The 22,204-nt window shown below is 36.2% G+C and overlaps 2 protein-coding genes across 5 annotated transcripts in view; one reads left to right on the forward strand and one right to left on the reverse strand.

The window, feature by feature from the left end:
• LOC117170369 (testis-specific serine/threonine-protein kinase 4-like) overlaps positions 1-22,204 on the forward strand; it is a 75,425-nt gene that overhangs the window by 46,508 nt on the left and 6,713 nt on the right. The window contains exon 3 of the mRNA XM_033357124.1: positions 2,155-2,355. Coding sequence (XP_033213015.1) covers positions 2,155-2,355 — 201 coding nt within the window. The remainder of the gene's footprint in view (positions 1-2,154; positions 2,356-22,204) is intronic.
• LOC117170366 (glycerol kinase-like) overlaps positions 12,105-22,204 on the reverse strand; it is a 331,719-nt gene continuing 321,619 nt past the window's right edge. For all 4 annotated transcript variants that reach the window (XM_033357121.1, XM_033357119.1, XM_033357117.1 and 1 more), the window contains one exon: positions 12,105-12,276. In XM_033357121.1, coding sequence (XP_033213012.1) covers positions 12,179-12,276 — 98 coding nt within the window. In that variant the 3' untranslated portion in view covers positions 12,105-12,178. The remainder of the gene's footprint in view (positions 12,277-22,204) is intronic.

Below are 22,204 nucleotides of genomic sequence, written 5' to 3' on the forward strand. Positions count from 1 at the left end.
CTCCTGCCATGAAGATGTTCGCGACATACTGTATCTTGAATTTGTTCACAACAGGATTGTTATGTGTACAGCACATATACTCGCAAATGGACGAGACCATCTTCTTAAAATGGTGAGAAACACGAAGAAGTGGACAATGAAGCTTTTCTGTACAAACCATCGGCGAAGCCTGCTGAAACACTTGGGCTTAACTTTAATCTCTGGGATGGAGAAAATACGTCCAATGTTTTAAAACTCGAGTACTCACTCTTAAAGGTTCATATAAAGAACATGCGAGGGAAAAACTTCTGCGCACAGCTCCTCAACAAGAGGATTCACGCCATTTTCCACAAATATGTAAAAGATCGGTCGATATCGTTTGAGATGACGTTTGCCTTCCTTAAATCACCCGGATTGAAGTCGGGCACCTAGGGTTCCAGGTTAGCGTGTCATGCATAGCCTGAACATCTAGAGCACATAATATCTAGTTATCTAACTCATGCCGTACCGGTGTCCATTTAAAGGCACAATACGGCGCTACAAGTGTGTTATTACTATATTTCTCCCTCTCGCGACATAAGCTCTGATACCGCTACGCCAAACGCTCTTAGAGATATAGAGTCAATAGCTGATAATGAGAAGTGCCGAATATACAGTATTTACATATCATCGTCAGTTGTTTCTGTCAAGAAATCGAGGCCTGACATAGTTAGCATTGAATTTAAGAATAGTACCATGTTCGTCATAGAATATTAAGCACTAGCCGAGAAAATCATTACAGATAAGAAGAATGAGAAGAAAAGTTGTATACATACCTTATAAGAGGGTTGCTATAATTATACCGAGATTATTCTGTGAAGGGGGTAGTAGGGTATTTAACGAAAAAAAAGTCCTTGTTTCTTATTTCATAAAATCACTGTACAACATCTGAAGAATATTGTGTCAAAATTTCAAGTTAATCGGAGCAAAATTAAGAAACATATGGTATTAGTATTGAGCGACATTTTCGCATTTCGACATTTATCAGTGTTAATTTCGGTATTTTTACTATGCAAAACTTTGACGCGTTTTTCTTACCCTCAACGTTTTCAAAGCCGGTGCCAACTGTAACTTAAGATCTACTAGACCGATCCTTATAAAATTTTGTACACTATTTCTATAGATAATTTGCGAAGTCCCAACGCTGAATTTTATTATTTTTTACAATTACTATTGTTTAGTTATCAATAAATAATGTCGATTTTTTCTCGAAAATCGATGTTTTCTCTTCAAAATATTACCGAAACTTAAAAATAAATAAAATAAAATTCAGCGTTGCGACCTAGGGAATCTTATAAATTAATTAAATTTTTTGAATTTTTGGTTTCAAATGAGCCAGTCCTGAGTTCTGCGTGGCACGGCAAAGTAACTTTTTTCGGGGTGGATCCGAAAATTTGCTGTCACAAGCTTAAAAATGCTTTTTTCACTACACATTTTTAAAAATATTCCAGGAGTGTTATTTTATTATGTACTAATTCCTAAAATAAATTTGCAATAACCATTTTTTCTAAAAAAATTCTTTAAAAATGGCTATTTTTGGCCGAATTAACCCTACTACCCCCTTAAGCTAGATATCGTGATCAGTGGTGCTCTTGTCAGTGCCAAGCTTTCACTGTTTCATAGCCTGAAAAGCATCCCTACGTGTCAATGAAATTCCGAGACACTTGAGGGGGAAATGTAGAATGCTGTTACCATTTGATCATTTAGTCGCCACAGGGTGCACTATAGTTTTGCCGATCATTGTATTGAGTCCAGCATAGACTGTAACCACCTATCTCAGGGTCTTGGGACGTAGTTACATCTAGAAATTTACCCTGATTTCGCCTAGAGCAAGTGCCATTGTCTGGAATGGCACCCGCTCCCGGTGAAATCCGGTGGTAATCCTTTTGACAAAATTTAACTATGTATTTGAGCCTTTATTCTTTCATTATTATGTACCACTTGAGCTATAACCAACGAAACACAACAAATTTTATTTCTTCCCTACCTAACTGACCCACATGAATTTTCTGAATTCAAGCATGTTTCGAATTTTCACAATTTTCTGGTTCTGTTTCGCATCCGGTAAAAACTGCTGACAAAGTTACAGATCCAAATTTGACGTAATTCATTATGATGCTGTTACCAATTGTTTAGAGACATCAAATGTGAGAATCGTTTACTGGACCATGAATATGCTATTAAACTGTCTGATTTTGGATTTGCCCGAGGAAATATAAAAACAAAGAATGGAGTCCCCATATTAAGTGAAACTTTTTGTGGAAGTTACGCATACGCATCTCTAGAAATACTCAAAGGAATACCTTGTCAGCCACAACTATCCAACATTTGGTCAATGTGAGTAGTGCTAAATTTAAAACTACATCGACGAAAAATACCAAAAAATGTTGGTAAAAATGTGAAATAACTTTACAAAAAAATGAATTATTTTACTTTAACATGTTCTTTATGAAATATTGATTCATCGAAATTTGATGCAGAGAACAAAGTGGAAATGAAGGCTAGGTTCAGCGAAAATCGGTGAATTACTTTGAGTTCCTTAAAGTCTTTTGCATTTTGCAGAATTCTTTTCAAGTTTTTCTAATTCTCTTAACATCTATAGAATGTATTGCAGCCCACCAAAATTATCTTTTAGATAAATCGAGCTAATGTTTAAACAGATAATTTAAAGTTTTCAAGAGGATTTCAGAGGCACCAAACTGTCGCGTGTCTGTTCACATAAACGTTTATTTAAAATCTTTTACGTTTAAATCCACTAGTTTTCTCATGACCCTCTTCTGCTAATAAAGCCAAAGAAAGAGGCTTCCACTTGTTTCTGGCAATTTTCAGTGATAGAGTTCTGCTTATAAAACTTAACAGTCGGGGTTCCGAAAGAACTCTTTTGGAGCCTTGACTTTTTGGACCTTGATTGTGCAAAGGCACAATCCCTTCCCTTAAAAAATGCACTTTTCTTTCACAAGACTTTCTTGGGTGCGCGAAAATCGTAAGGATTGTCGCTAAAGTATCTGTGAACCTAAAACGGATGGGCGATGAAAAATCACCTAAGCACGGTTGATTAGGCTTGGGATTTTTGCAAACGTAATATTACATGAAATACTTGCAGCAATCACCGTGGAGCTCTTGTTCAAAATCGACTGAGTCAACGATCCTCTCAACATTAATTTTTAGCATTATTATCACTTGCACTCCATCGTCTGCTTCTATCATTAGATTTATTATGATTTCAATCTTTTTTGTAATTCCCTCGATAAAATTCAGGATCCATGTGTGAGTGTTTGAATAGTTCATTCTAAAAACTATCTTACGTTAATTAGTGTCATAAAGTAGTTCTTCATTTCGATTTTTTGTGGCACCCGGTTTACACTCAAAAAGTATATGTTGTCCCGGATTTTTTCGCAAACGAAAATAATGCTGAAAACACATATCTTCAAAATTTGTGTTACATGCGTGCACCAATGAGGCTCGGTCCAGTCGCGATTAGATTATTTTATATTAAAATTAGTCATTTAATCGTATTTCACTTTTTGGTACATACCGTATACCATTGAGACATGATTGAATGAATAATATCACTGTATAATTATCTAATTAGCACAAGATAGGGATTCATGGGGGGTAACCACTATCAATTTTAATATTCTTCTGAACTAAGAGTTTTAAGGAATTGACGGGAATATAATTGTTTTATTATATGAGATTATCATATTTATTATTATATGTGATTTCTATTATATGATTCTTGTTATATTATAATAAAGTGGTATGATGTATGTTTGCTGTTATTATTGTAAGTGGATGTCAAGTGATTCGCGTCTTACCTATACTCCATTCGATTAATGAGTCTATGACACACATACATACTGACAAAAATTACCAGATATTGAATGTCTTATCTTTAATATTTAAAACACATTTGCCTTGTAGCGAAATTTTATACACTTTTATCAAAGAGCACGCTTTTTTAGCAAAATTTTACGAAATATTTAAAATAGAGCATTCAATATTTGGTGTTTTCTTCGTATTTGGTATTTTCTGGTATTTTACTTAATGTGTAATAAAATTAAATGAAAAAAGGGATGAAAATGTTTGACCCGGGCATTATTTACTGAAACATTTAAGCAATATTTCTAAAGAATATTGAATTGAGCTTGCCGTATTTGTCTGCAAAGTTCCCGCGAAACGTTGTTAAAATATTGTCTCTTAATTTTTAGAAATATTTCTGTGCAACGCTGCTGAAATATTGTTTCAGAATGCGTCCCGTGTTCAGTGTGTGATTTACTACATAACATCTGGTAGACCGTTCACGGAAAGTGTTGGAACGTTCGCCCAAGAACTGAGGATCTTCAATCACACTTTTGAAAAAGTCAAAGCTGCTTACAATTGAGCAGCATATTCTTCAAAAAATACGGGTTTTGTCTGACTAAAGGAGGAGAATACAGAAGAGGGAAAGGTGGTTTCTTGTCGACCCATCGCGCTTCTTCAGCGTTACTCCTATTTCTGTCAAAAATCCACCTAAGCCCAATGAGGTAAAGACTTTTTAAAGAGAGATATAGAAAATCCCGAAAACACTGGAGCTGAACGCCGATACTGATAATATCTTCCGCTTCAATGAGTTTAACGATAACCTTGTAACAACTTAGGAAGAGTTCATAAAATTGAGTATTTTCTCGAAATTATGTTTTAAAAAAATCCTGGCCAGAAAAATGGTTTGGCATAAATAAAACTGACATAATGCCTTTAAGCAGTGGTTTACCAAGAACTAAACACGTGAGATGTGTATTACATATTCCCAATTTTTAGAGAGGCTTTTAGAGAAAATTTACGTTCCAGAATTTTAGAAAAACAGCTTCCGTTTGGTCACTTTTCAAGGTTTGGGGGGGGGGGGGATTTAATTGAAAGAGTAGGAATTTCCAAGTCTAATAAACATACAAAATTCAAGACAACTACCATTGTTCCAAATATACTGAATTTTGAAAACAAATTTGAAAATTTTTGATAATTTGCAGATAATCTTTGAGTGATTGTAGAAAATAACAAATAAAAATTTATTCACTAAACTGTGAAATGATTATTCCTTTTTTTCATCGTGAAATAATTTATCCAAATGCCAAATCATTCTGACACTTATATTATATTATTATACACTTTTATAATTTTTGAGTCTCGCCCTTTTTTTATTTATGTTAACATTAAACTAAACTTAAAATAAATATTATGTTGAAAATTATTAGCACTGAACAATATTATTTTGTATTTTATATAACTCCTTAGGCAACAATAAATTTTTTACGCGCTGTAAATTATCTTAAAAAATTTGATTGGTATTGTTAAACATTCAATACAACAAAATATTGCTTCGCACTATTATGTTGAGTCGGCTGTCAAAAATGTCTTGCATAATTTGTTCCTATTTGTAGGCAAAAGGCCCATTCCTTTCCTCAACTCAAAAATCGACAGAAGGGATCATATCTTGCGCCAGAAATTGCATCAACAGTCAACCAAAATTTTGTAGAGTGCCAACAATTTTGTCAAATAATTTACAGAGCTTAAAAAATGTATTGTAACCTAAAGAGTTATATAAATGGCAAAATAATACTTTTCAGTGCTACTAATTTCCACCATAATATTCATGTTAGGTTTATTTTAATGCTAATATGTATGTACGTATTGAATGTCTCCATTTAATATCCAGATACTCTACATAAATTCTCTTCTTCATCTATACAATATCTGCATGCTCTCCCTCTTCTCCCATTCTAAACCGTACAACCTTACTACATTTTTCTTTTTTTTTTTTTTGCAGATATTCGAGTTCCATCAACCATTTGACCATCATATACCACCTATTGTACCTCGAATCTGTGTCCATTTCTCTTCTTCTTGTTTAACTAATAGCTTTAACTCTATGTCCTGCAACTCCATGACACCTTCTCGTATATTACAAACCCTTTTCGTTTTTTTCGTTTCTTCCTCCCATTTTTAGCTTCTCTTCAAACCTCTGGACTCTCTTAATTTGTCTAGTGAACATATTTTTGCTTTCTAACTGTTCTCTTAAATTATATCCCGGGCAACTCCAGATAACCCCCATTACCCACCTCAGAAATCGCCCATGTATGCTCTCTACTTTCCTATGTTCCTTCCATTTCCAGATCTCCCCACCATAACACAAAACCGCCCAAACCAACGCAACAAACAACCAGACCCTCATTATCTAACCGTTCTTGAACCTTCTCTTTCCTATACCCCATACTTGGCCCATTACTTTACTCGCATATTCAATTATTTTCCTCACCTGCAGCTTGTTTCCCCCTTCTGCCTCAAACCAAAAACGTAGGTAACAGAAATCCTTAACAATTTCCACTTTTTGTCCGTTAATCTTCCAAACGTATTTTATTTTGCTCTTTCTATTTCTGATGCACATCACCTTTGTCTTACCTACATTGTCCGCGTATGCCAGAGAATATAGTTAGCTATAACCCAAAACCGTTCCTCCTTTCCCTTTCTCCTTTAGCTTCTCCCCTAAGTCTGCCAGCAGGATATTAAAGAGTAACAGACTCAACAGACACCCTTGCCTTAGACCTCTGCCTGTCCACAAAACCTGCCCTTTTTTCTTTTCTATTTTTATCCTAATCCTGGTTTCAGTAAAAATTTCTTTTATCCTCTCGACCAACTTTTCCTCTACACCCCTCTCTTTCATTGCCTGCCATAGCTCTTTGCTGTTCACTCAGTCAAACGCTGTTTTGAAATCTACGAACAAGGCGACTAGTTTCCCTTTCTTTATCCCCAAATGCCTGTTAACTAAGTAGTTAAGTATGTAGATGTTGTCTATAGTTTCCATCCCTTTTCTAAATTCCGTCCGATTATGTGGGATACTTTCTTTTTGTTCTACCTGACTCTCCAGCCTTCTTCTTAAGATTTCTGCACATATTTTATAGCCGATTGACATGGGAGTGATCCCTCTATATTCCTCTACCTTCTTTCCTTCCCCTTTCTTGACAAGCGGTAACACCAGTCCCGTCGTCCACTCTTCCGGACAACCTTCCTCTTTCCTGACCTTGTTGCAGATCTTCCACATCCCATCCCTAGTCCCTTCTTCTCCATAATTCGTCGCTTCGTTCTCTATCCCATCTTCTCCTGTCACCTTGCTTCTTTTTAGCCTATTTATTGCCTCATACACTTCTCTTGTTATCTCGTTCCCTTCCTCCATTTCTCCTTGGACTATCCTACACTTTTCCCCTTTGATCTTATTTTCCTCTCCCCCTAATATACCCTTGAAATAATCCGCCCATTCCTCCATTTCTATTTCTTCATTAACACCCTTCCTTTCCCCTCTATCCCTATTTATCACATCTCACACCCTACCTTCTTTGATCGCTTTTCCAGAAAGCTATTTTCAAATCGATTCCAGAAAGCTATTTTCACGTTTCTCTCTTCCCTCTTCTTTCCTCTTCACTTTTTTTACCCCTCTGATTTATTTCTAGACTCTTTTTCGTCTCCCTTCCCCCTATCTTTCCCAAGACTTTTTCCTTTTTTCCTTAATTCTTCTAATTCTTCGTCCCAGCACCATTCCTCCCAATTTATCCGTAACCTGTCTCTCCCTATCCACACCATATGGCCCATTTTCCTCTCTACTCAAGCCCTCTGCTCTATTTGCCATCTCCTTTTCCTCTACCTCCATGTCAGATCTTCTTCAATTCTTTCCCTTGTTCCTCTCAATAATTTTTTTCCCTTCATAATTTTCTTTTTCTCCTCATCACTCTCCACTTTTACTTGAAACATTACTTCTTTTCCTTTCTTCGTCTCTCCTATTCTCTTGACTCCTTCTACCCTTACCTGCACTCTAATGTCTCTTAACAGATTTTTTGTTTCCATTTCTCCCGTTTCACCCTCCACTTTTAATCCCTTAACTAAGTTATTTGTCCTCTTTGCCCTTTCTTCCCCTTCTAATCTTCTTTCAATCTCACTGAGTCTTTTCTTCAATCTTTCATTTTCATTTGGACGTTCTTTTCGTTCCCTTTAACTATTTCCTCATCCTCTGTTTTCCCCATATGCTCATTCCTAATTTCTAGATTGCTTACCCGTTCTTCCAACTGTTTTATCTCTCTAGATCTCTGTTCGTCAAACTCCCTCTGCCTTTTCTTAATGCTCTCTAGCTTACCCCATTTTGGCATCTGGAATAATAATAATTCCACAGCTTAGAGAAAAAAATTTTATTTGCTATTTTCCACAAGTATTGAAAGATTGCCCGAAATTATCAAAAATTGACAAAATTTGTTTCCAAAATTGAGTATATTTGGAACAAGGGCAGGTGTTGTGGATTTGATCTGTTTATTTGACATAGAAATTTTTACTTTTTCAATTGAATCCCAAAAATTTTTTTCAAAAACTTGGAAAAGAACCATATAGCGGCTGTTCTTTTGAAATTGTGAAACGTAAATTTTTTTCTAAAGTTCACTTTTAAAATTACTAATCAGAAATAGCTGAAAACATGTAATATATATGTGCACAGAAAATATGCTGCTGTATCTCCTTAACTATATCCTATACGACATGAAAATTTCTTATTTTTTAAAGGGGTTACCCCGTGTTACGGGTTGAAAAACTCGAATGTTTTGTTGCTGCATACATTAATTCAATTTAATTAAATTTCAAAAGCAGTAAATTATTCGATTTTCAATATTTTCTAAGAAACCTAGTTTATTCTATCGCCACAGGTTTACAGATTGAAATGTCGTTTGATTTTTTTATTTCGGACAAGCCAATCAGTCGGAGTTTTATGGGAGATTTAGTACACTTTAATTTTTTTTGGGACTATGTTTCCATTCACAGTTTTATTGATGATTCATTTTTTAAATATTTAATCAGTTTCAGTAAAGTTCCTCTAGTCTAATATGGTGTATTTTATTATAGAAGTAATAAATGCTATTTAAGTAAAAGTTCATTTGATTTAAATGACGATTAGTTAATTTCCTCACTCTGATAAAAAAAGCGAAATTTATTAGACTCCAGCGAAGCTATATCATTTCTATTTTGACCCATTATCTGTCCAACAACTACTTTAGTTTTTTTTGTAACACATTATAAAAATGTTAGTATTCTATAGAAATGTTTAAAGATGACGAAGGTAATGTTTTGCTGAAATTTATAAATTTTCGAAACAATATTTTGGCAACGTTGCACAGAAGTATTTCTAAGAATTAGGAGACAATATTTGTACAACATTTCGCGGGCACTTTGTAAACACAGACGGCAAGCCCATTATAATATTCTTTTAAAATATTGCTGAACTATTTCATACAAATATTGCCCAGGTCGGATATTTTCATTTTGATCAAACGCTGCTGCAATATTCATTTGGAATTTTGCCAATGTTTTAATGAAATATTCCAGCAATATTTCTGCAACATTGCTTGTTATGTAGATAAAGCCTTCTGAAGGTTACTTCATGTTTAACTTTTAAAAGCTTTTTTTGAATGCAAAACAAAATGGTTTGTACGCGGAAAGAAGCTGAGACAGGCGAACACTTTTAAGTGAAAAGTGTGTTAAGAAAGCAGTGTAAGAGTTGAAAGAATTCAGTAGGAATTGCAAACAGTTCCATGTTTTCAAAAGAATTCAGAGAATTCACAATTGACCAATATGTATCCTAAAATAAATAAAAAAATTTTTTAAATCTTCAAAATAATTCAAAAGGTTAAAAGTGAATTCTAAGAAATCGAGAGAGTTCTGTAGAATTTCACAGACTTATGGGTCATCCATAAATTACGTTAGAAGTTTGATTCACGGGGTTAGCGGATTTCTTACTAAATCTTACTGAAGGGAGGGGGAGTCAATGGTTACCTTACGTAAGATTTAAATTGCTCAATCGTGAATAAAAAAACAAAAGAATATCGATACCGATCGATAGTTATCGACTCCGAGGGGGACAACTTCTCTTCTACTTATGTGGCCATTTTCCGTTTAAAGAAAAATGAAAAAAATGTATAAACACAGAATTCATTTAAAGATTATTTAAATCATGCGTTCATAATATTTAATTAGTCATAAGTGCCAATTAACGATCACAAAATGTGATAAAATATTTATGCTCAAATTTTTAATTCGTGGGTCGAGTGTTATTCAAATGAAATCCGACATTTCTGTCAAAAATACAGCTACGTGTACTGGAAAGAAAAAAATAGAATTATATAATAGATCATACGAAAAAAACACGTTTTTAATGTCTTTTTTACCTTATCACTCTTATGTAAGAGTTCGTAAGGGTGGGGAGGAGGGTGCTCTGAGAATCTTACTCGGATGAGAGGGGGGTTTAAAAAGTCGTAAAATCGTCTTACGAAATTTATGGACGACTCCTTAAAGGAATTTAGAATAAATGAAACTACAGAATTCTGCCGAATTACATGAGTTATGTGCATCCTAATTCAGTAATTGTTTCCTCATGGACGAAGCACAATGAATTTTTAAATATTTTCAAATCATTCCATATTTTAAAAAGAATGCAGAGAGTTCACAATTACTCAAGGTATATTCTGAATATTTCAAGAGAATTCCAACATCTTTATGATAATTCAAAAATTTAAAAGTAAATTCTAAGAAATCCAGAGTATTCTGCGAAATGTAAAAGACTTAAAGCAATTTAAAATAAAGCAACGTATATTATAATCTTCGTGAAGAGAAATACCAACTTAAGACTATGGTATAGGCAGTTTAGACATGCCTAAAATTTATCTTAATCCTGTCTTTTCACCCATCACAAATAGCTAGTCTTTTAATACAGAGATTATTCCTATATCAGAATTCAAAACAATTGAAGTGAATTGTTCGGGATGCTACATTTAATCTCACGCTACTGATTTTATAGTGTAGTGGTATGTCGTATGTTTGGAGTTATTATTGTAAGTTGATATCAGGTCATTCGCTTCTTACCTATACTGTATTAGGGTAAGGTATCATACACATACACACACGCTGTAGTCTGATATAGCGCATCACATTCGCACTAGTCAGTACTCTTTGGGCCACCAGTCTCGACATATAAGACTTCTCTGCGTCACTTTTGGGGTGAATCTTCAGACAATTGTCTTTTGATTCCTACCAACCCCATGTTTGTAATCTCGCAAATTAATAAAAGTTCAGTTTCATGGTCATTGTGTATCATCTTTTAGTTCCACTCCACTAAGTTTAAGTAAAATAATTAATTTGTTTGCAAATTTATTTTACATTTTACTTAAATTCGAGCCCAAACGATTTAGGGACACAAACAAACATCTGTAATCGAATTTTTTTCTTTTGAACGCTAGAGGTTATGTAAGTTTGCCTGTAGTATTTAAAGTACCTACCGGAACAAGCACTTTTTGGGGACTTTTTAATTTGAATTTTTTTCGCCCGCCGTTAAAAGAAATGACACAACTTCTAAAACATCCCCTATCAAACCAAATATTTATTTTAGCAAGTGGGAAAACAAAGTGAAATTTCCAAAAGAACCAAAAGTGCCACAATCCTGTCGATCTCTGATTTCACGTATATTAGTAGCAGACAATTTTCGAATGCAGATTCATAAAATTCGTTGTGATGTCTGAGTAACTACGTCTACAGCTAATGCTCAAACAATAGTGACTGCTGCACATTTGGTAAGAATAAAAATAAACATTTTTAGTAACTTTCGTTTGGACTCAAGTTTTGGAACATTAAATTGCTGTCAGTAAAACATCACAAACCTATAATATTTGCAGACACATACCTTAAAATTAAAAACGCAAATTTGTGATAAAACTAGCACGAGACTTTTTGGCGCTATGAAATTATTAAAATCCATCACAGGCATTCTGTCTTCAAAACATCAAAACAAATACTTATATTTCAACTCTTATTTGATATCATTCAAATCGACGTTTCCAAATGACGAAATAAAAAGGCAATAACTCGTGGAGGCCAAATGAAAAGGTGCTACAGAGTTGAGGGCGCTGACCTTCACAATACAATTTATATGGGCTTTCAAAGCCTCGAGAATGCGGCATGCGAGTTAGCACCTTTTTAGCTTTGTTTCCACAAGTTAGCACATTTTCATTTGGTCTTTCCGAGAAGGTATCTTGTCATTAAACAAGTGAAAATATAGTATATTTGTATTACAATTCCGAAAGAAAATTATGAAATACTATTCTAATTAAGTAGGTGCCCGATACTTCGCAACCAACAGAAAAATTATTGTACCTATAACAAAAAGACCCGTTGCAGTCATCTTATGCAGATCTTGTTCGCCATCTGAAAAACAATTATAAACGAAAGGTTTTAATTTGCAATACAAAATAAGAGAAAATTACTAAATTATATTCAGAAAAAAATATTGCATAGAAAATACTGTTATTCGCAGTGGAAAAAATTCTAACTCTATGGTACTCTCGATCACGCTCACGCCGATGTTTCTAAATGCCTAAAATTTTGAATGAATAGTCTCTTAGTAGCGCCGCATGTTGCATAAACCTTTTCAGAAATACGCGGCACCATTATTGATTGAAAACTGTATAATGATTAGAGAGATTTTCTACTGTATTGGTTTTGAGTCAAAAGATATTTTATAGCCAGCTACAAAAGCGAAAAAAAGTGGTTTTTTTTTTAATTTTTGTGGAAAAATCTTTTCTTTGTTTAGCATCGCTGAACTGACTGCACAGAGGTGTCTTAAAGTGCAAACAAACTATCTGGTAAAGTTGATTGTTATAAAAAAAATTAATAATCAGTCTACATTTTGCTTTTTTCGTTTTCAAATTGCATTTTTGTGTTTTAATTACTTTCTATTATAAACAGAATGGTACATGATCATAAAAATGTCTCACTCGATATTTTTATTCATTTTATAAACAAATTACATAAATGAATTAACCGTGCGGGCATTTAAAGGTAGAGGGAAATAGTATTTTCTCTTAGTTTTGTAAACATTATGTTGTTACTAATCTTTAATCATAAAAATGTTTGATCCGATATTTTTTATTAATTTTTTAATTAAATTATGTAAAGAAATGCCCAGTTTAATAGTTTAATAGTTTAGTAGCAGAGAGTCTTCTCTTTTAATCTTTTTAAAAGTTATGTTGGCGGTGATGTTGATTAATGAAAATTTGTAACCCGATATTTTTGATTCATTTTATAAACAAATGACCAGTTTCGAAATTCGACGGCAGTCAAAAATTGCATTTTCTTTAATTTTCCTCAAATTATGTAGTCAGTGATGTTTAATTATGAAAATTTATTATCCGATATTTTCATTAATTTTAACAAAAATGCCCATTGTGGACATTTAAAGATAGAGAACAATAGTAATATCTCTTAATTTTGTTAAAGTTATGCTGTCAGTGATGTTTAATCATGTAATTAAATTTTCTTATTAATTTTATAAACAATTTATATAAAAAAACTGTTTAATCATGTCGCTAATGATGTTCATTCATGACATTTTATTATTCCATATTTCTTTCTTGATTTATTAAACCAATTCTATATCAATTCTATATCAATTCTCTATCAAGTTACCATCGCGAAACTACACTGACCTTATAAATTAAGGGGAATTAACCGAGAAAGCGATTTTTTCTGCCTTTGCACATTCACACTTAGAATTTGTTTATAAAATTATTTAAAAAAATTAAAAAACACAATTGGGTAACAAAATTTCATGAATAAACATCATCAGCGGCATAATATAAAACACTTTCTTTCTGCCTTTAAATGTCCAGACTGAAAATTTATTTGCATAATTTGTTTATAAAATTAATACAAAATATCGAATTACAAATTTTCATCATTTAGCACAACTGGCAACGTAATTTAAAAAAATGATGAGAAACAACAGTTTCTCTCTGCATTTAGGTTTCCACACTGGGAATTTCTTTATAAAATTAATAAAAAATATCAGATCACAAATTTTAACTATTAAACATCACTGATTATAAAATTAATAAAAATATCGAGTGTTAAATGTTAACAATGGATTGCTTCAATAAAAGCAAGTAATTAAAATGCAAAAATGTACTTCAAAAATAGAAAATTGCTAATGTACATTTTTTGTGAATTTAATTTATTTATAAAAATTATCTTTACTGAATAATATTAATTTTTGCATTAAAATATTCGCGCAAATCCAGTTAAGCAATGCTGAATATAGAAAATGATTTTCTATAAAAAAAAATAAAATAAAAAAAAAATAGATTTTTTTCGCTATTTGCATAACACAAATGTCTAAACACGTGATCATGTGATATGAAGTATATTGAAATATATTTCATCTGACTATGCATCACTTTCGAAGTCCACCTCACTCACTCAATACCCATAGGGAACGTTATTTTTGACAACACAACACGGAGCGACCGCGGCAAGGGCTGACATTGTTTTTGACACAAGCTCTTAGCCTCAAAATTCAAATGTTTGGAATGACAAGAGCCACAGTTGTCAACGCACTGACCGCTCCTTAATTCACACGAGCCGCTCGTGCTAATGGCAACAGCAGCGCGAGCTCGATAAGTGTTGCATTCAGCCATGCCAGTTCTTGAAATTGACAACAATCTCTCGTGTCAATTTTCAATAGCACGTGATGTCAAATAGCTCTAACGTTGAGTAACAATCGCCATTCTTTCTCGACTCATTCACCACATTACCAAATACTGGAAGTACTATAGGAAAACGTGTCATGATCAAATATACTTCGCGGACTTTATAATTTGGGTAATTTTTTTATACAATTCATACATGGTGAAACAATAGTTCAAAAAATAATAAAAAAAGCAGTAAGTTCAGTGATATTACTTAATAGAAAAATATTTAATAAATTTTCTTTTCTGATTTTCTTTCTTATTGCATAATAAAATTAACAAATAGAGGTTTTATCATTTAATCGTAAATGTAGAAAAGAGAAATTTGTAAAACTTTTTAGAATTTTAAGAGACTTTTCAAATTAAATTTTGGGATTACTGTTGTTCATATTGAAATTCAACTTTTTATGACTTTTTTAGTGAACGAACTCACAAAGTGTTCTCAGATAATTTTAATTTTCGCAATAGTATTTGAAGAAAATATTTTTGAACAGAACATTAAAATTAGAATTGGACTTTTTACCGCTGGGAATATAAAAATTAAAATCTTAAACGTAGATGAAGGTTACGTAAGGTAGGTGTTGTGGACGTTGAGAAATATTTTTTAATTGGTCGCCCGCAATGAAGATATCTTCGACACTTGATCGCTGCGTTTAGCTAGTTCAGCGGAAACTTACAAAGTACAAATTTATTGGAAGGGAGGGGTAAGAAAGGGCCTGAAGGACTCGGCAGAGATTGGAGGGATCAGTTTGTGCGACGACCCGGAAAGTGGGTTATTGTGGGCAATCCAGAACTCTTTATTTGAACTTTATCAAATGTGTATTTGAACTTTATCAAACGTTTGTCACCGATTATTCGATTTTATTATTGTGCTTTTTTCATACTTTCTGTCAGCTTTATACACTTTCCAATAGTATATTCATTCCATTTACGGGCAGTTTTGAATGTGTAACATCTAGGTTCATATATATTCATAATAAACGTCATTTTATATCATCCGGGAGTGCTTTTCACTAATCAACAATTCAATCAACCCCAACCCTTTACACGCAAACGGTTCTTCTCTTGATAGTCTTTGTGTTATTAACAAATGGTCCTTCGAGCCGGATCCTATTCGCGGGGGATTCGGATTTGAATCAGATTGTGTGTGTTGTGTGAAAAGACGCTAAGGACAGGGACGCGCCTGAAAGAGCTAACAATAGCGAAACGGGTAGTAGATCTGAAAGTGAAAGGGTCGACCGCACCGTCGTTGAGCAAGCTTCATCGCAAGCTAACGGGACTCATGGCCCAGGAGCGGAGCTTGGGGAGACGAGCACCCCAATCAAACCCGATCCAGAAAATCCGAAAAGTTCTCGTGAGAATAAGGGTCAGCTGATCTTGCAGCCGGCAAACTCATAACTGGGCAAGTACAATTCTATCAGGAAAGACGAGCTGAATCCGAGCGCCTGGGTGAACGTTCCCACCGGTCAGTATCCGAACCAGGGTCAAAAAGTATTATTTCAGAAATCTCCGTTTCAAGCTCAATCGCGCGCAAACGTCATAAACTCCGTTAAGCCGAAAAAGTAGATCGTCTTGAAGAAAAAGCGAAACGAAAGCGGATTGAATGAAAGAAAGCAATCCTTAAACTGCATTAAGAACTTGCAGAACTCCAAGAAGCTGATATGGAAGAAAGTGAAGATCAGTGCTCGAGAAAATCTGAAGACTCAGAAAACAGGGTGAAATCAGAAGTTCTAGCATGGAAGGAGTCAGAAGAGAATAACAATAAAGGTGAACAGCTGATGAGAAGACAGGATCATGAACGACGATCACACTCTTTTCCCAGACAACCCCGAACGACAACAGAAGTGACAGGCTTTAAAAAATACCTTGCCCGATAGGCGATGACGAAAGACTTACCCAGCTTCAGTAGAGGGGTAAGAAAATAACCACTTTTTTCAGCACTTATAAGAAATCGACAGAGGCATGCGGACTCTCAGCGAACGAGAATATCAATCGCCTTCAAAAGTGCCTGAAAGGAGCAGCTTTGGAAGTAGTGAGAGGACTGTTGATAATCGACCGGGAAGACGAGGTGATAGAAACTCTGGAGCGACACTTTGTTCGACCGGAGTATGTTATTAAAAATTTAATGCGTAATATCACTAGTTACCCAGAAATCAAGGAGAACGGTCTCCAATCAGTGCTATTATTTTCAGTTCAGTCTCAAATTTTGTATCCACAGTTCAAGAGCTAGGGAAGCTTCAGTATTTGAACAATCTCATGTTTTTAGATCAAGTGGTAGCAAAGTTGCCTTTCGTTCAAAAGTTGCAATGGGCTGCTGTTTGTGAACAGGAAACAGACTTTTCAAATATCGCAATGTTCGCACAGTGGATACGAAGGCAAGCTAATTTAGTGAGTAAGGTGTACGACCCTAGTGTAGATAAATTAGAGACAAAAATGAAAAAGGCGCGGTGATTGCTGCGGTTTTGGACAAGAAAAATGAATCGGTGAAGTGTGCTTACTGTGAAAAGGACCATCATAAGTCAAAGTGTGAAACTATAAAGAAAGTCAGTGTAGATGAACGTTGGAATTGGGCAACAAAAAAGCGGTTGTGTTTTTCCTGCCTGAAACCTTTGCATTCTATCAGAGACTGCAGACGACGACGATGCAACAAAGACGGCTGTCCGAAACGACATCATGCATTGTTGCACACGGACGGGCGAAGGTCGGCAGAAACAGCCCCACTGAAGAATGAAGAAGAGTTCCCGGAAAAGGTTCATATAAACTTTGTACAGCGTCGGAAACGTCACGCTTTTATGAGAGTTCTGCCCGTTGCTCTGAAGAGTCCAGCAAGAGAAATCAACACATATGCTTATCTGGATTGTGGTTCATCAGTCGCGGTCATTGACGCAGAGTTAGCTCGAAAGCTGGGCTTGAGAGGTAAGCTTGCACCTTTAGATGCTGAGTGGATGAACGGAGTTACCCTAAGTGAACCAACATCACCACATGTAAGTCTGACAATTTGAGGTCCTTCAGACAGAGAGTTCACAATGACTTACGTACAGGCACAGAATACCCTGAATTTATCAAGATCTACAGTAAAAATCGACACTGATGTCTAGCAGCATCTCCGAGGATTAGCTTTGTCAGACATACTGCATGCGCAACCTAGAATCTTGATCGTAGAAGACCACGGTGAATTTCTAGTAGCTTGCAAATCAATTTTCGGACCTGGAAATTCTCCCAAGGCCTCTCTCACTGCTTTAGGTTGGGTTGTGCACGAAAAGTGCAAAATAGACAGAACCGAACCGTAGTTTGTTATCGAAGATCGATAACGAGACGTTGCCACCAAGTGGGAAGATGGCAGAGAAAAGATTCGTTGAACTAGAGAGAAAGATGTATCGTGATCCAGCTTTTTGCCTCGAGTATGAGAAGAAAATTCAGAACTACCAGAAAAAGGGATACGCACTACGATTGACGAAGAAGGAAGCTGCTAAAAACCTGCAAGAACATGGTATTTACCACACTTAGCAGTCGATAATGCAAACAAACCGGAAAAAATGCGTCTGGTATTCGATGCAGTTGCGAAGTCTCATGGTGTGAGCTTAAACGATAGGCTCCTGAAAGGCCCAGATCTTCTTGGTTCTCTAGTGGGAGTACTCTTTCGTTTCAGAGAGCGGGCGATCGCCAATGGGGGCGATCTGAAGGAGATGTTTCACCAGGTTCGTATTCTAAAAGAAGATCGATGCAGCCAGAGAATCGTGGGTCCAAGATAGGACACGAATGAGATATTCGTATTCAAAATGCAAGTCATGATTTTTGGGGCAGTGTCATCACCTTAAATAGCCCAAGAAATTCGGAATAGAAATGCAAAAGAATTTGAAAATAGGTTTCCAAATGCTTATTGATCCATCACAAAGAAACACTACGTGGATGATTATTTAGATGGCCTGTACACTATCACGGAAGCCATCCAACGAGCCAAGGAAGTGTCTTTCTTACATTAGAAACGTGGTTTCGAGATTCGGAACTGGGTGACGAACTCGAAGGAAGTACGTGAATCTCTTCCCCAGGATGCAATTGCAACAGGTGGCAGTTAGCTATCTTTCAGCAGTGAAGATTATCAATGAGTCTTGGGAGTGATCTGGGTACCCGAAAGCGATATCTTTACGTTCACCACCGAGTTTTCAAAACTTGACAAGGGAGTCGTCAACGCAGAGAAGTCACCGACCAAGAGGGATGTTATCGAACTCATAATGTCGGTTTTCGACCCATTGTGTTTTCTGGCAGTGATGTCAATCAGAGCCAAAATTCTGATGCAAGATATCTGGAGATCTGGTTCCGACTGGGATCAACCACTCTCAGAGAACTTGTGCGAAATGTGGGGAACTTGAATGCTTGACAGTGAAGCTGCGCTGCGTATTCCTCGTTCTTATGTTTCAGATATGGGCGCAGTGCAGGATGTCCAGCTACATGTTTTCTGCGATGCCAGTCAGCAAGTCTTCGCATCCGTTGCATTTCTGCGATTGGAAAGGGAGAATGGAATTCGGACGACCTTAGTCATGTCGAAAAGCAGAGTAGCGCCACTAAAACCGACGACGATTCCTAGATTGGAACTGCAACAGCGGTTATGGGCAGCAGACTGGCGAATTTTATCAGCTCGGAGCACAGCATATACATTGGAAGGAAGTTCATGTGGATCGACTCTCAGACAATTCTCAGGTGGATTCGATCAGACGCACGTAAGTACACACGTAAGACACTTATCCTTTGGAAATAAACTCCACGAACAGGTGGTTCGTAGGACCGGAATTTCTTCGGAGAGACGAGTCTGAGTGGCCACAAATTCTTCTCTCAGAGCAGCAACAGGAAACGACCCTGGATTTAAAGAAAGCATTCTGTGGCACTCTGCCACAGAAGGTAAATTTCGATGTTCTAATTGATTTTTCCAGGTTCTCCAAATGTCATCGGCTGATTCGCTCTTAGGCCTGGACCAAATTTGTCGCAAAAAATGGAGAAATTGACAACGTTTCCAACACTGCAAAGATATTGCAGACATGACTGACAGTTCCTGAGGTGCAGCAAGCGGAATTGGAAATTCTCAAGATGAAGCAAGCAGATAGTTTCCCGGAAGTACGTGAAATGTTGAGAAAGAAGAAGAATCTAGCTCCTTCTTCACGATTATACCAGCTTTCGCCGATGATCGGATCGGACGGTCTCATACGAACTGATGGTCGAATCAGAGACAACAATGCTGTGAGCAATGCTACGAAGCAGCCGGTGATCATAGAAGGAAAGCACCCTGCGGTACGTCTCATGATACACCATTTTCGTCTTCAAGCAGGTAACCACGGAAGAGAGAGAGTCCTCAACGATTGCAAGCAGTTGTATTGGATCCTGAAGGCCCGAACAGCAGTAAAGAGTACATGGAATTCTTGTCAGGATTGCAAGAATCGAAGAGCCCAAGTCCGGATTCCAGCCATGGCACAGCTTCCGATCGTATGAACCGATGGATCACAGTATCCTTTTACAAACGTATGAGTTGATTATTTTGATCCATACCAAGTGACAAACGGTCGAAGAAGAGAAAAACGCTACGGTGTTTTGTGCACGTGTTTAGCCTACAGAGCAGTATACCTGAGAATGGAACCAACTTTGTCGGAGGCGGACGAGAATTGAGGGAGGCACTAGCTGAACTGGAAGGAGGGAACTTCAACGCAGAGCAGCCGAGGAGAGAATAGAGTGGAAATTTATCTCTCCAATGAGTTAACATATGGGTGGCTGCTGGGAAAGACTGGTGAGGTCAGTGAAAAGGTCACTCTCAGTAACTCTCAAACAACAAGTTCCGAAGGAAGAAGCCTTGCAGACTTTATTCACTGAAGCCGAATATTCGGTGAATTCTTGGCCACTTACCTACGTCTCGGACGATCTGAGTGACATACAGAGCTTGACACCGACGCAATTTCTCCGAGTTTCACCCGGCGAAATTCCCCGCAATCACGGCGCACCCGGAGTCTTCGAACAACGCGACTGTATCCTTCGGAAGCAGTGGCGCAAAGCTCAATACTTTGCAGACCAATTTTGGAAACGATAGATTCGCGAGTATTTGCCAACTATCAACAAGCGTAGCAAATGATACCAAGACAGAGGAGATCTAATAGTTGGAGACCTGGTTATCATTGCAGATTCCGGGCAACCACAGAACCAGTAGCTGAAAGCCCGAATATCTGCATTCTACCCAGGAGATGACGGACAAGTGAGAGTTGCGGATATCAAGACCACGACCAGAACGTATCAAAGACCTGCGACCAAATTATTCGACATGGAAGTAAACAGATGTAATGCAGGCGCATCTGAATTACAGGATTATTCGATTTTATTACTGTTCTTTTGCCATACTTTCTTTATCAACTTTATACACTTTGCAATAGTATATTCATTCCATTTACGGGCAGTTTTAAATGAATAACATCTAGGTTCATATATATCCATAATAAACGCTATTTTATATCATCCGGGAGTGTTTTTCACTAATCAACAATTCAATTAAACCCGACCCTTTACACGCAAACGGTTCATCTCTTTATAGTCTTTGTGTTATTAACAGTAGGGTTTGAACTTGAAAAAATATATTTTGTTCATAAACGAAAGTAGCATAGCGCAGTTGGTATATTGCGGCGAATGAGTCGAGTGACAAGCGCGGTTGTTTCTAAACGTTAAGGCTATTTGATACCACGCTCTATTGAAAATTAAGACGAGAGATTGTTGGTAATCCCAAAAACGGGCAGTGCCAAGCGCAACAGTTTCCAAGCTCGCGCTGCTGTTGCTAGTGCTATGAAAAAAATTTATTTTAACACTAACGGCTCGTTCCAGAGTTGCTTGGTGTATAATCCCTCACAGTTAAGAAGAATCCGCCATTAAAGAAGCAGATAGCCTCTTCAATATAATTGATGTTCAAGCAGGGAATTCGATTGTTTCCCCAAGGAATCTGGGAACAAGCTAAACCTTAAAAATGTGGAGAAGGAAGCAGCCGATAAGAAGAATGACAAAAAAATCAAGGAGAAAAAATTTCATTTGAAATTTTGTCCAGTAATATTGGTAACGAACTCCCGGAGAATCTTGACAGATTTCGATCAAAATAAATCTAACAAGACGCTCATTTATCGTCTCTAGCTTAAATTCGCTAGTCAAACATATTGTCCAAGATTTTGATATGGGAATCTGTCTGATTCTTCTAGTATTGTGAATAAATTAGCTAAGTATATCCATCTAAAAAATCGTTATATTCTTTTTAACTTCACAAAAATTTTACTCATAATTATTTAAACAAAAGAAAACGAAGCAACGTAGTTTATGAAAGATTTTAGATGGCTTGTCAAGCTACAGGAGCCCGTTTTACGACATTTTACCTTCGCCGCTATTTTTCAATTATACATAACTCCTGCTACAATTGTCCAATTTGACTTTTTAATGTGGGGTTTCGAAACTCCAGTTTATGCGGTTTACAATAATTATAGTAATTTTTCGATGAGAAATTATCTTAGCTTCATTTCTGCCTTTATAGCCATGTGTAAATTTTCCTTAAAAAGGGGTACTTGATATATTTCTACTGAAATTTCGGTAAAAATGGCCGG

This window comes from Belonocnema kinseyi, chromosome 3, assembly GCF_010883055.1.
Source record: "Belonocnema kinseyi isolate 2016_QV_RU_SX_M_011 chromosome 3, B_treatae_v1, whole genome shotgun sequence".
Taxonomy (NCBI): domain Eukaryota; kingdom Metazoa; phylum Arthropoda; class Insecta; order Hymenoptera; family Cynipidae; genus Belonocnema; species Belonocnema kinseyi.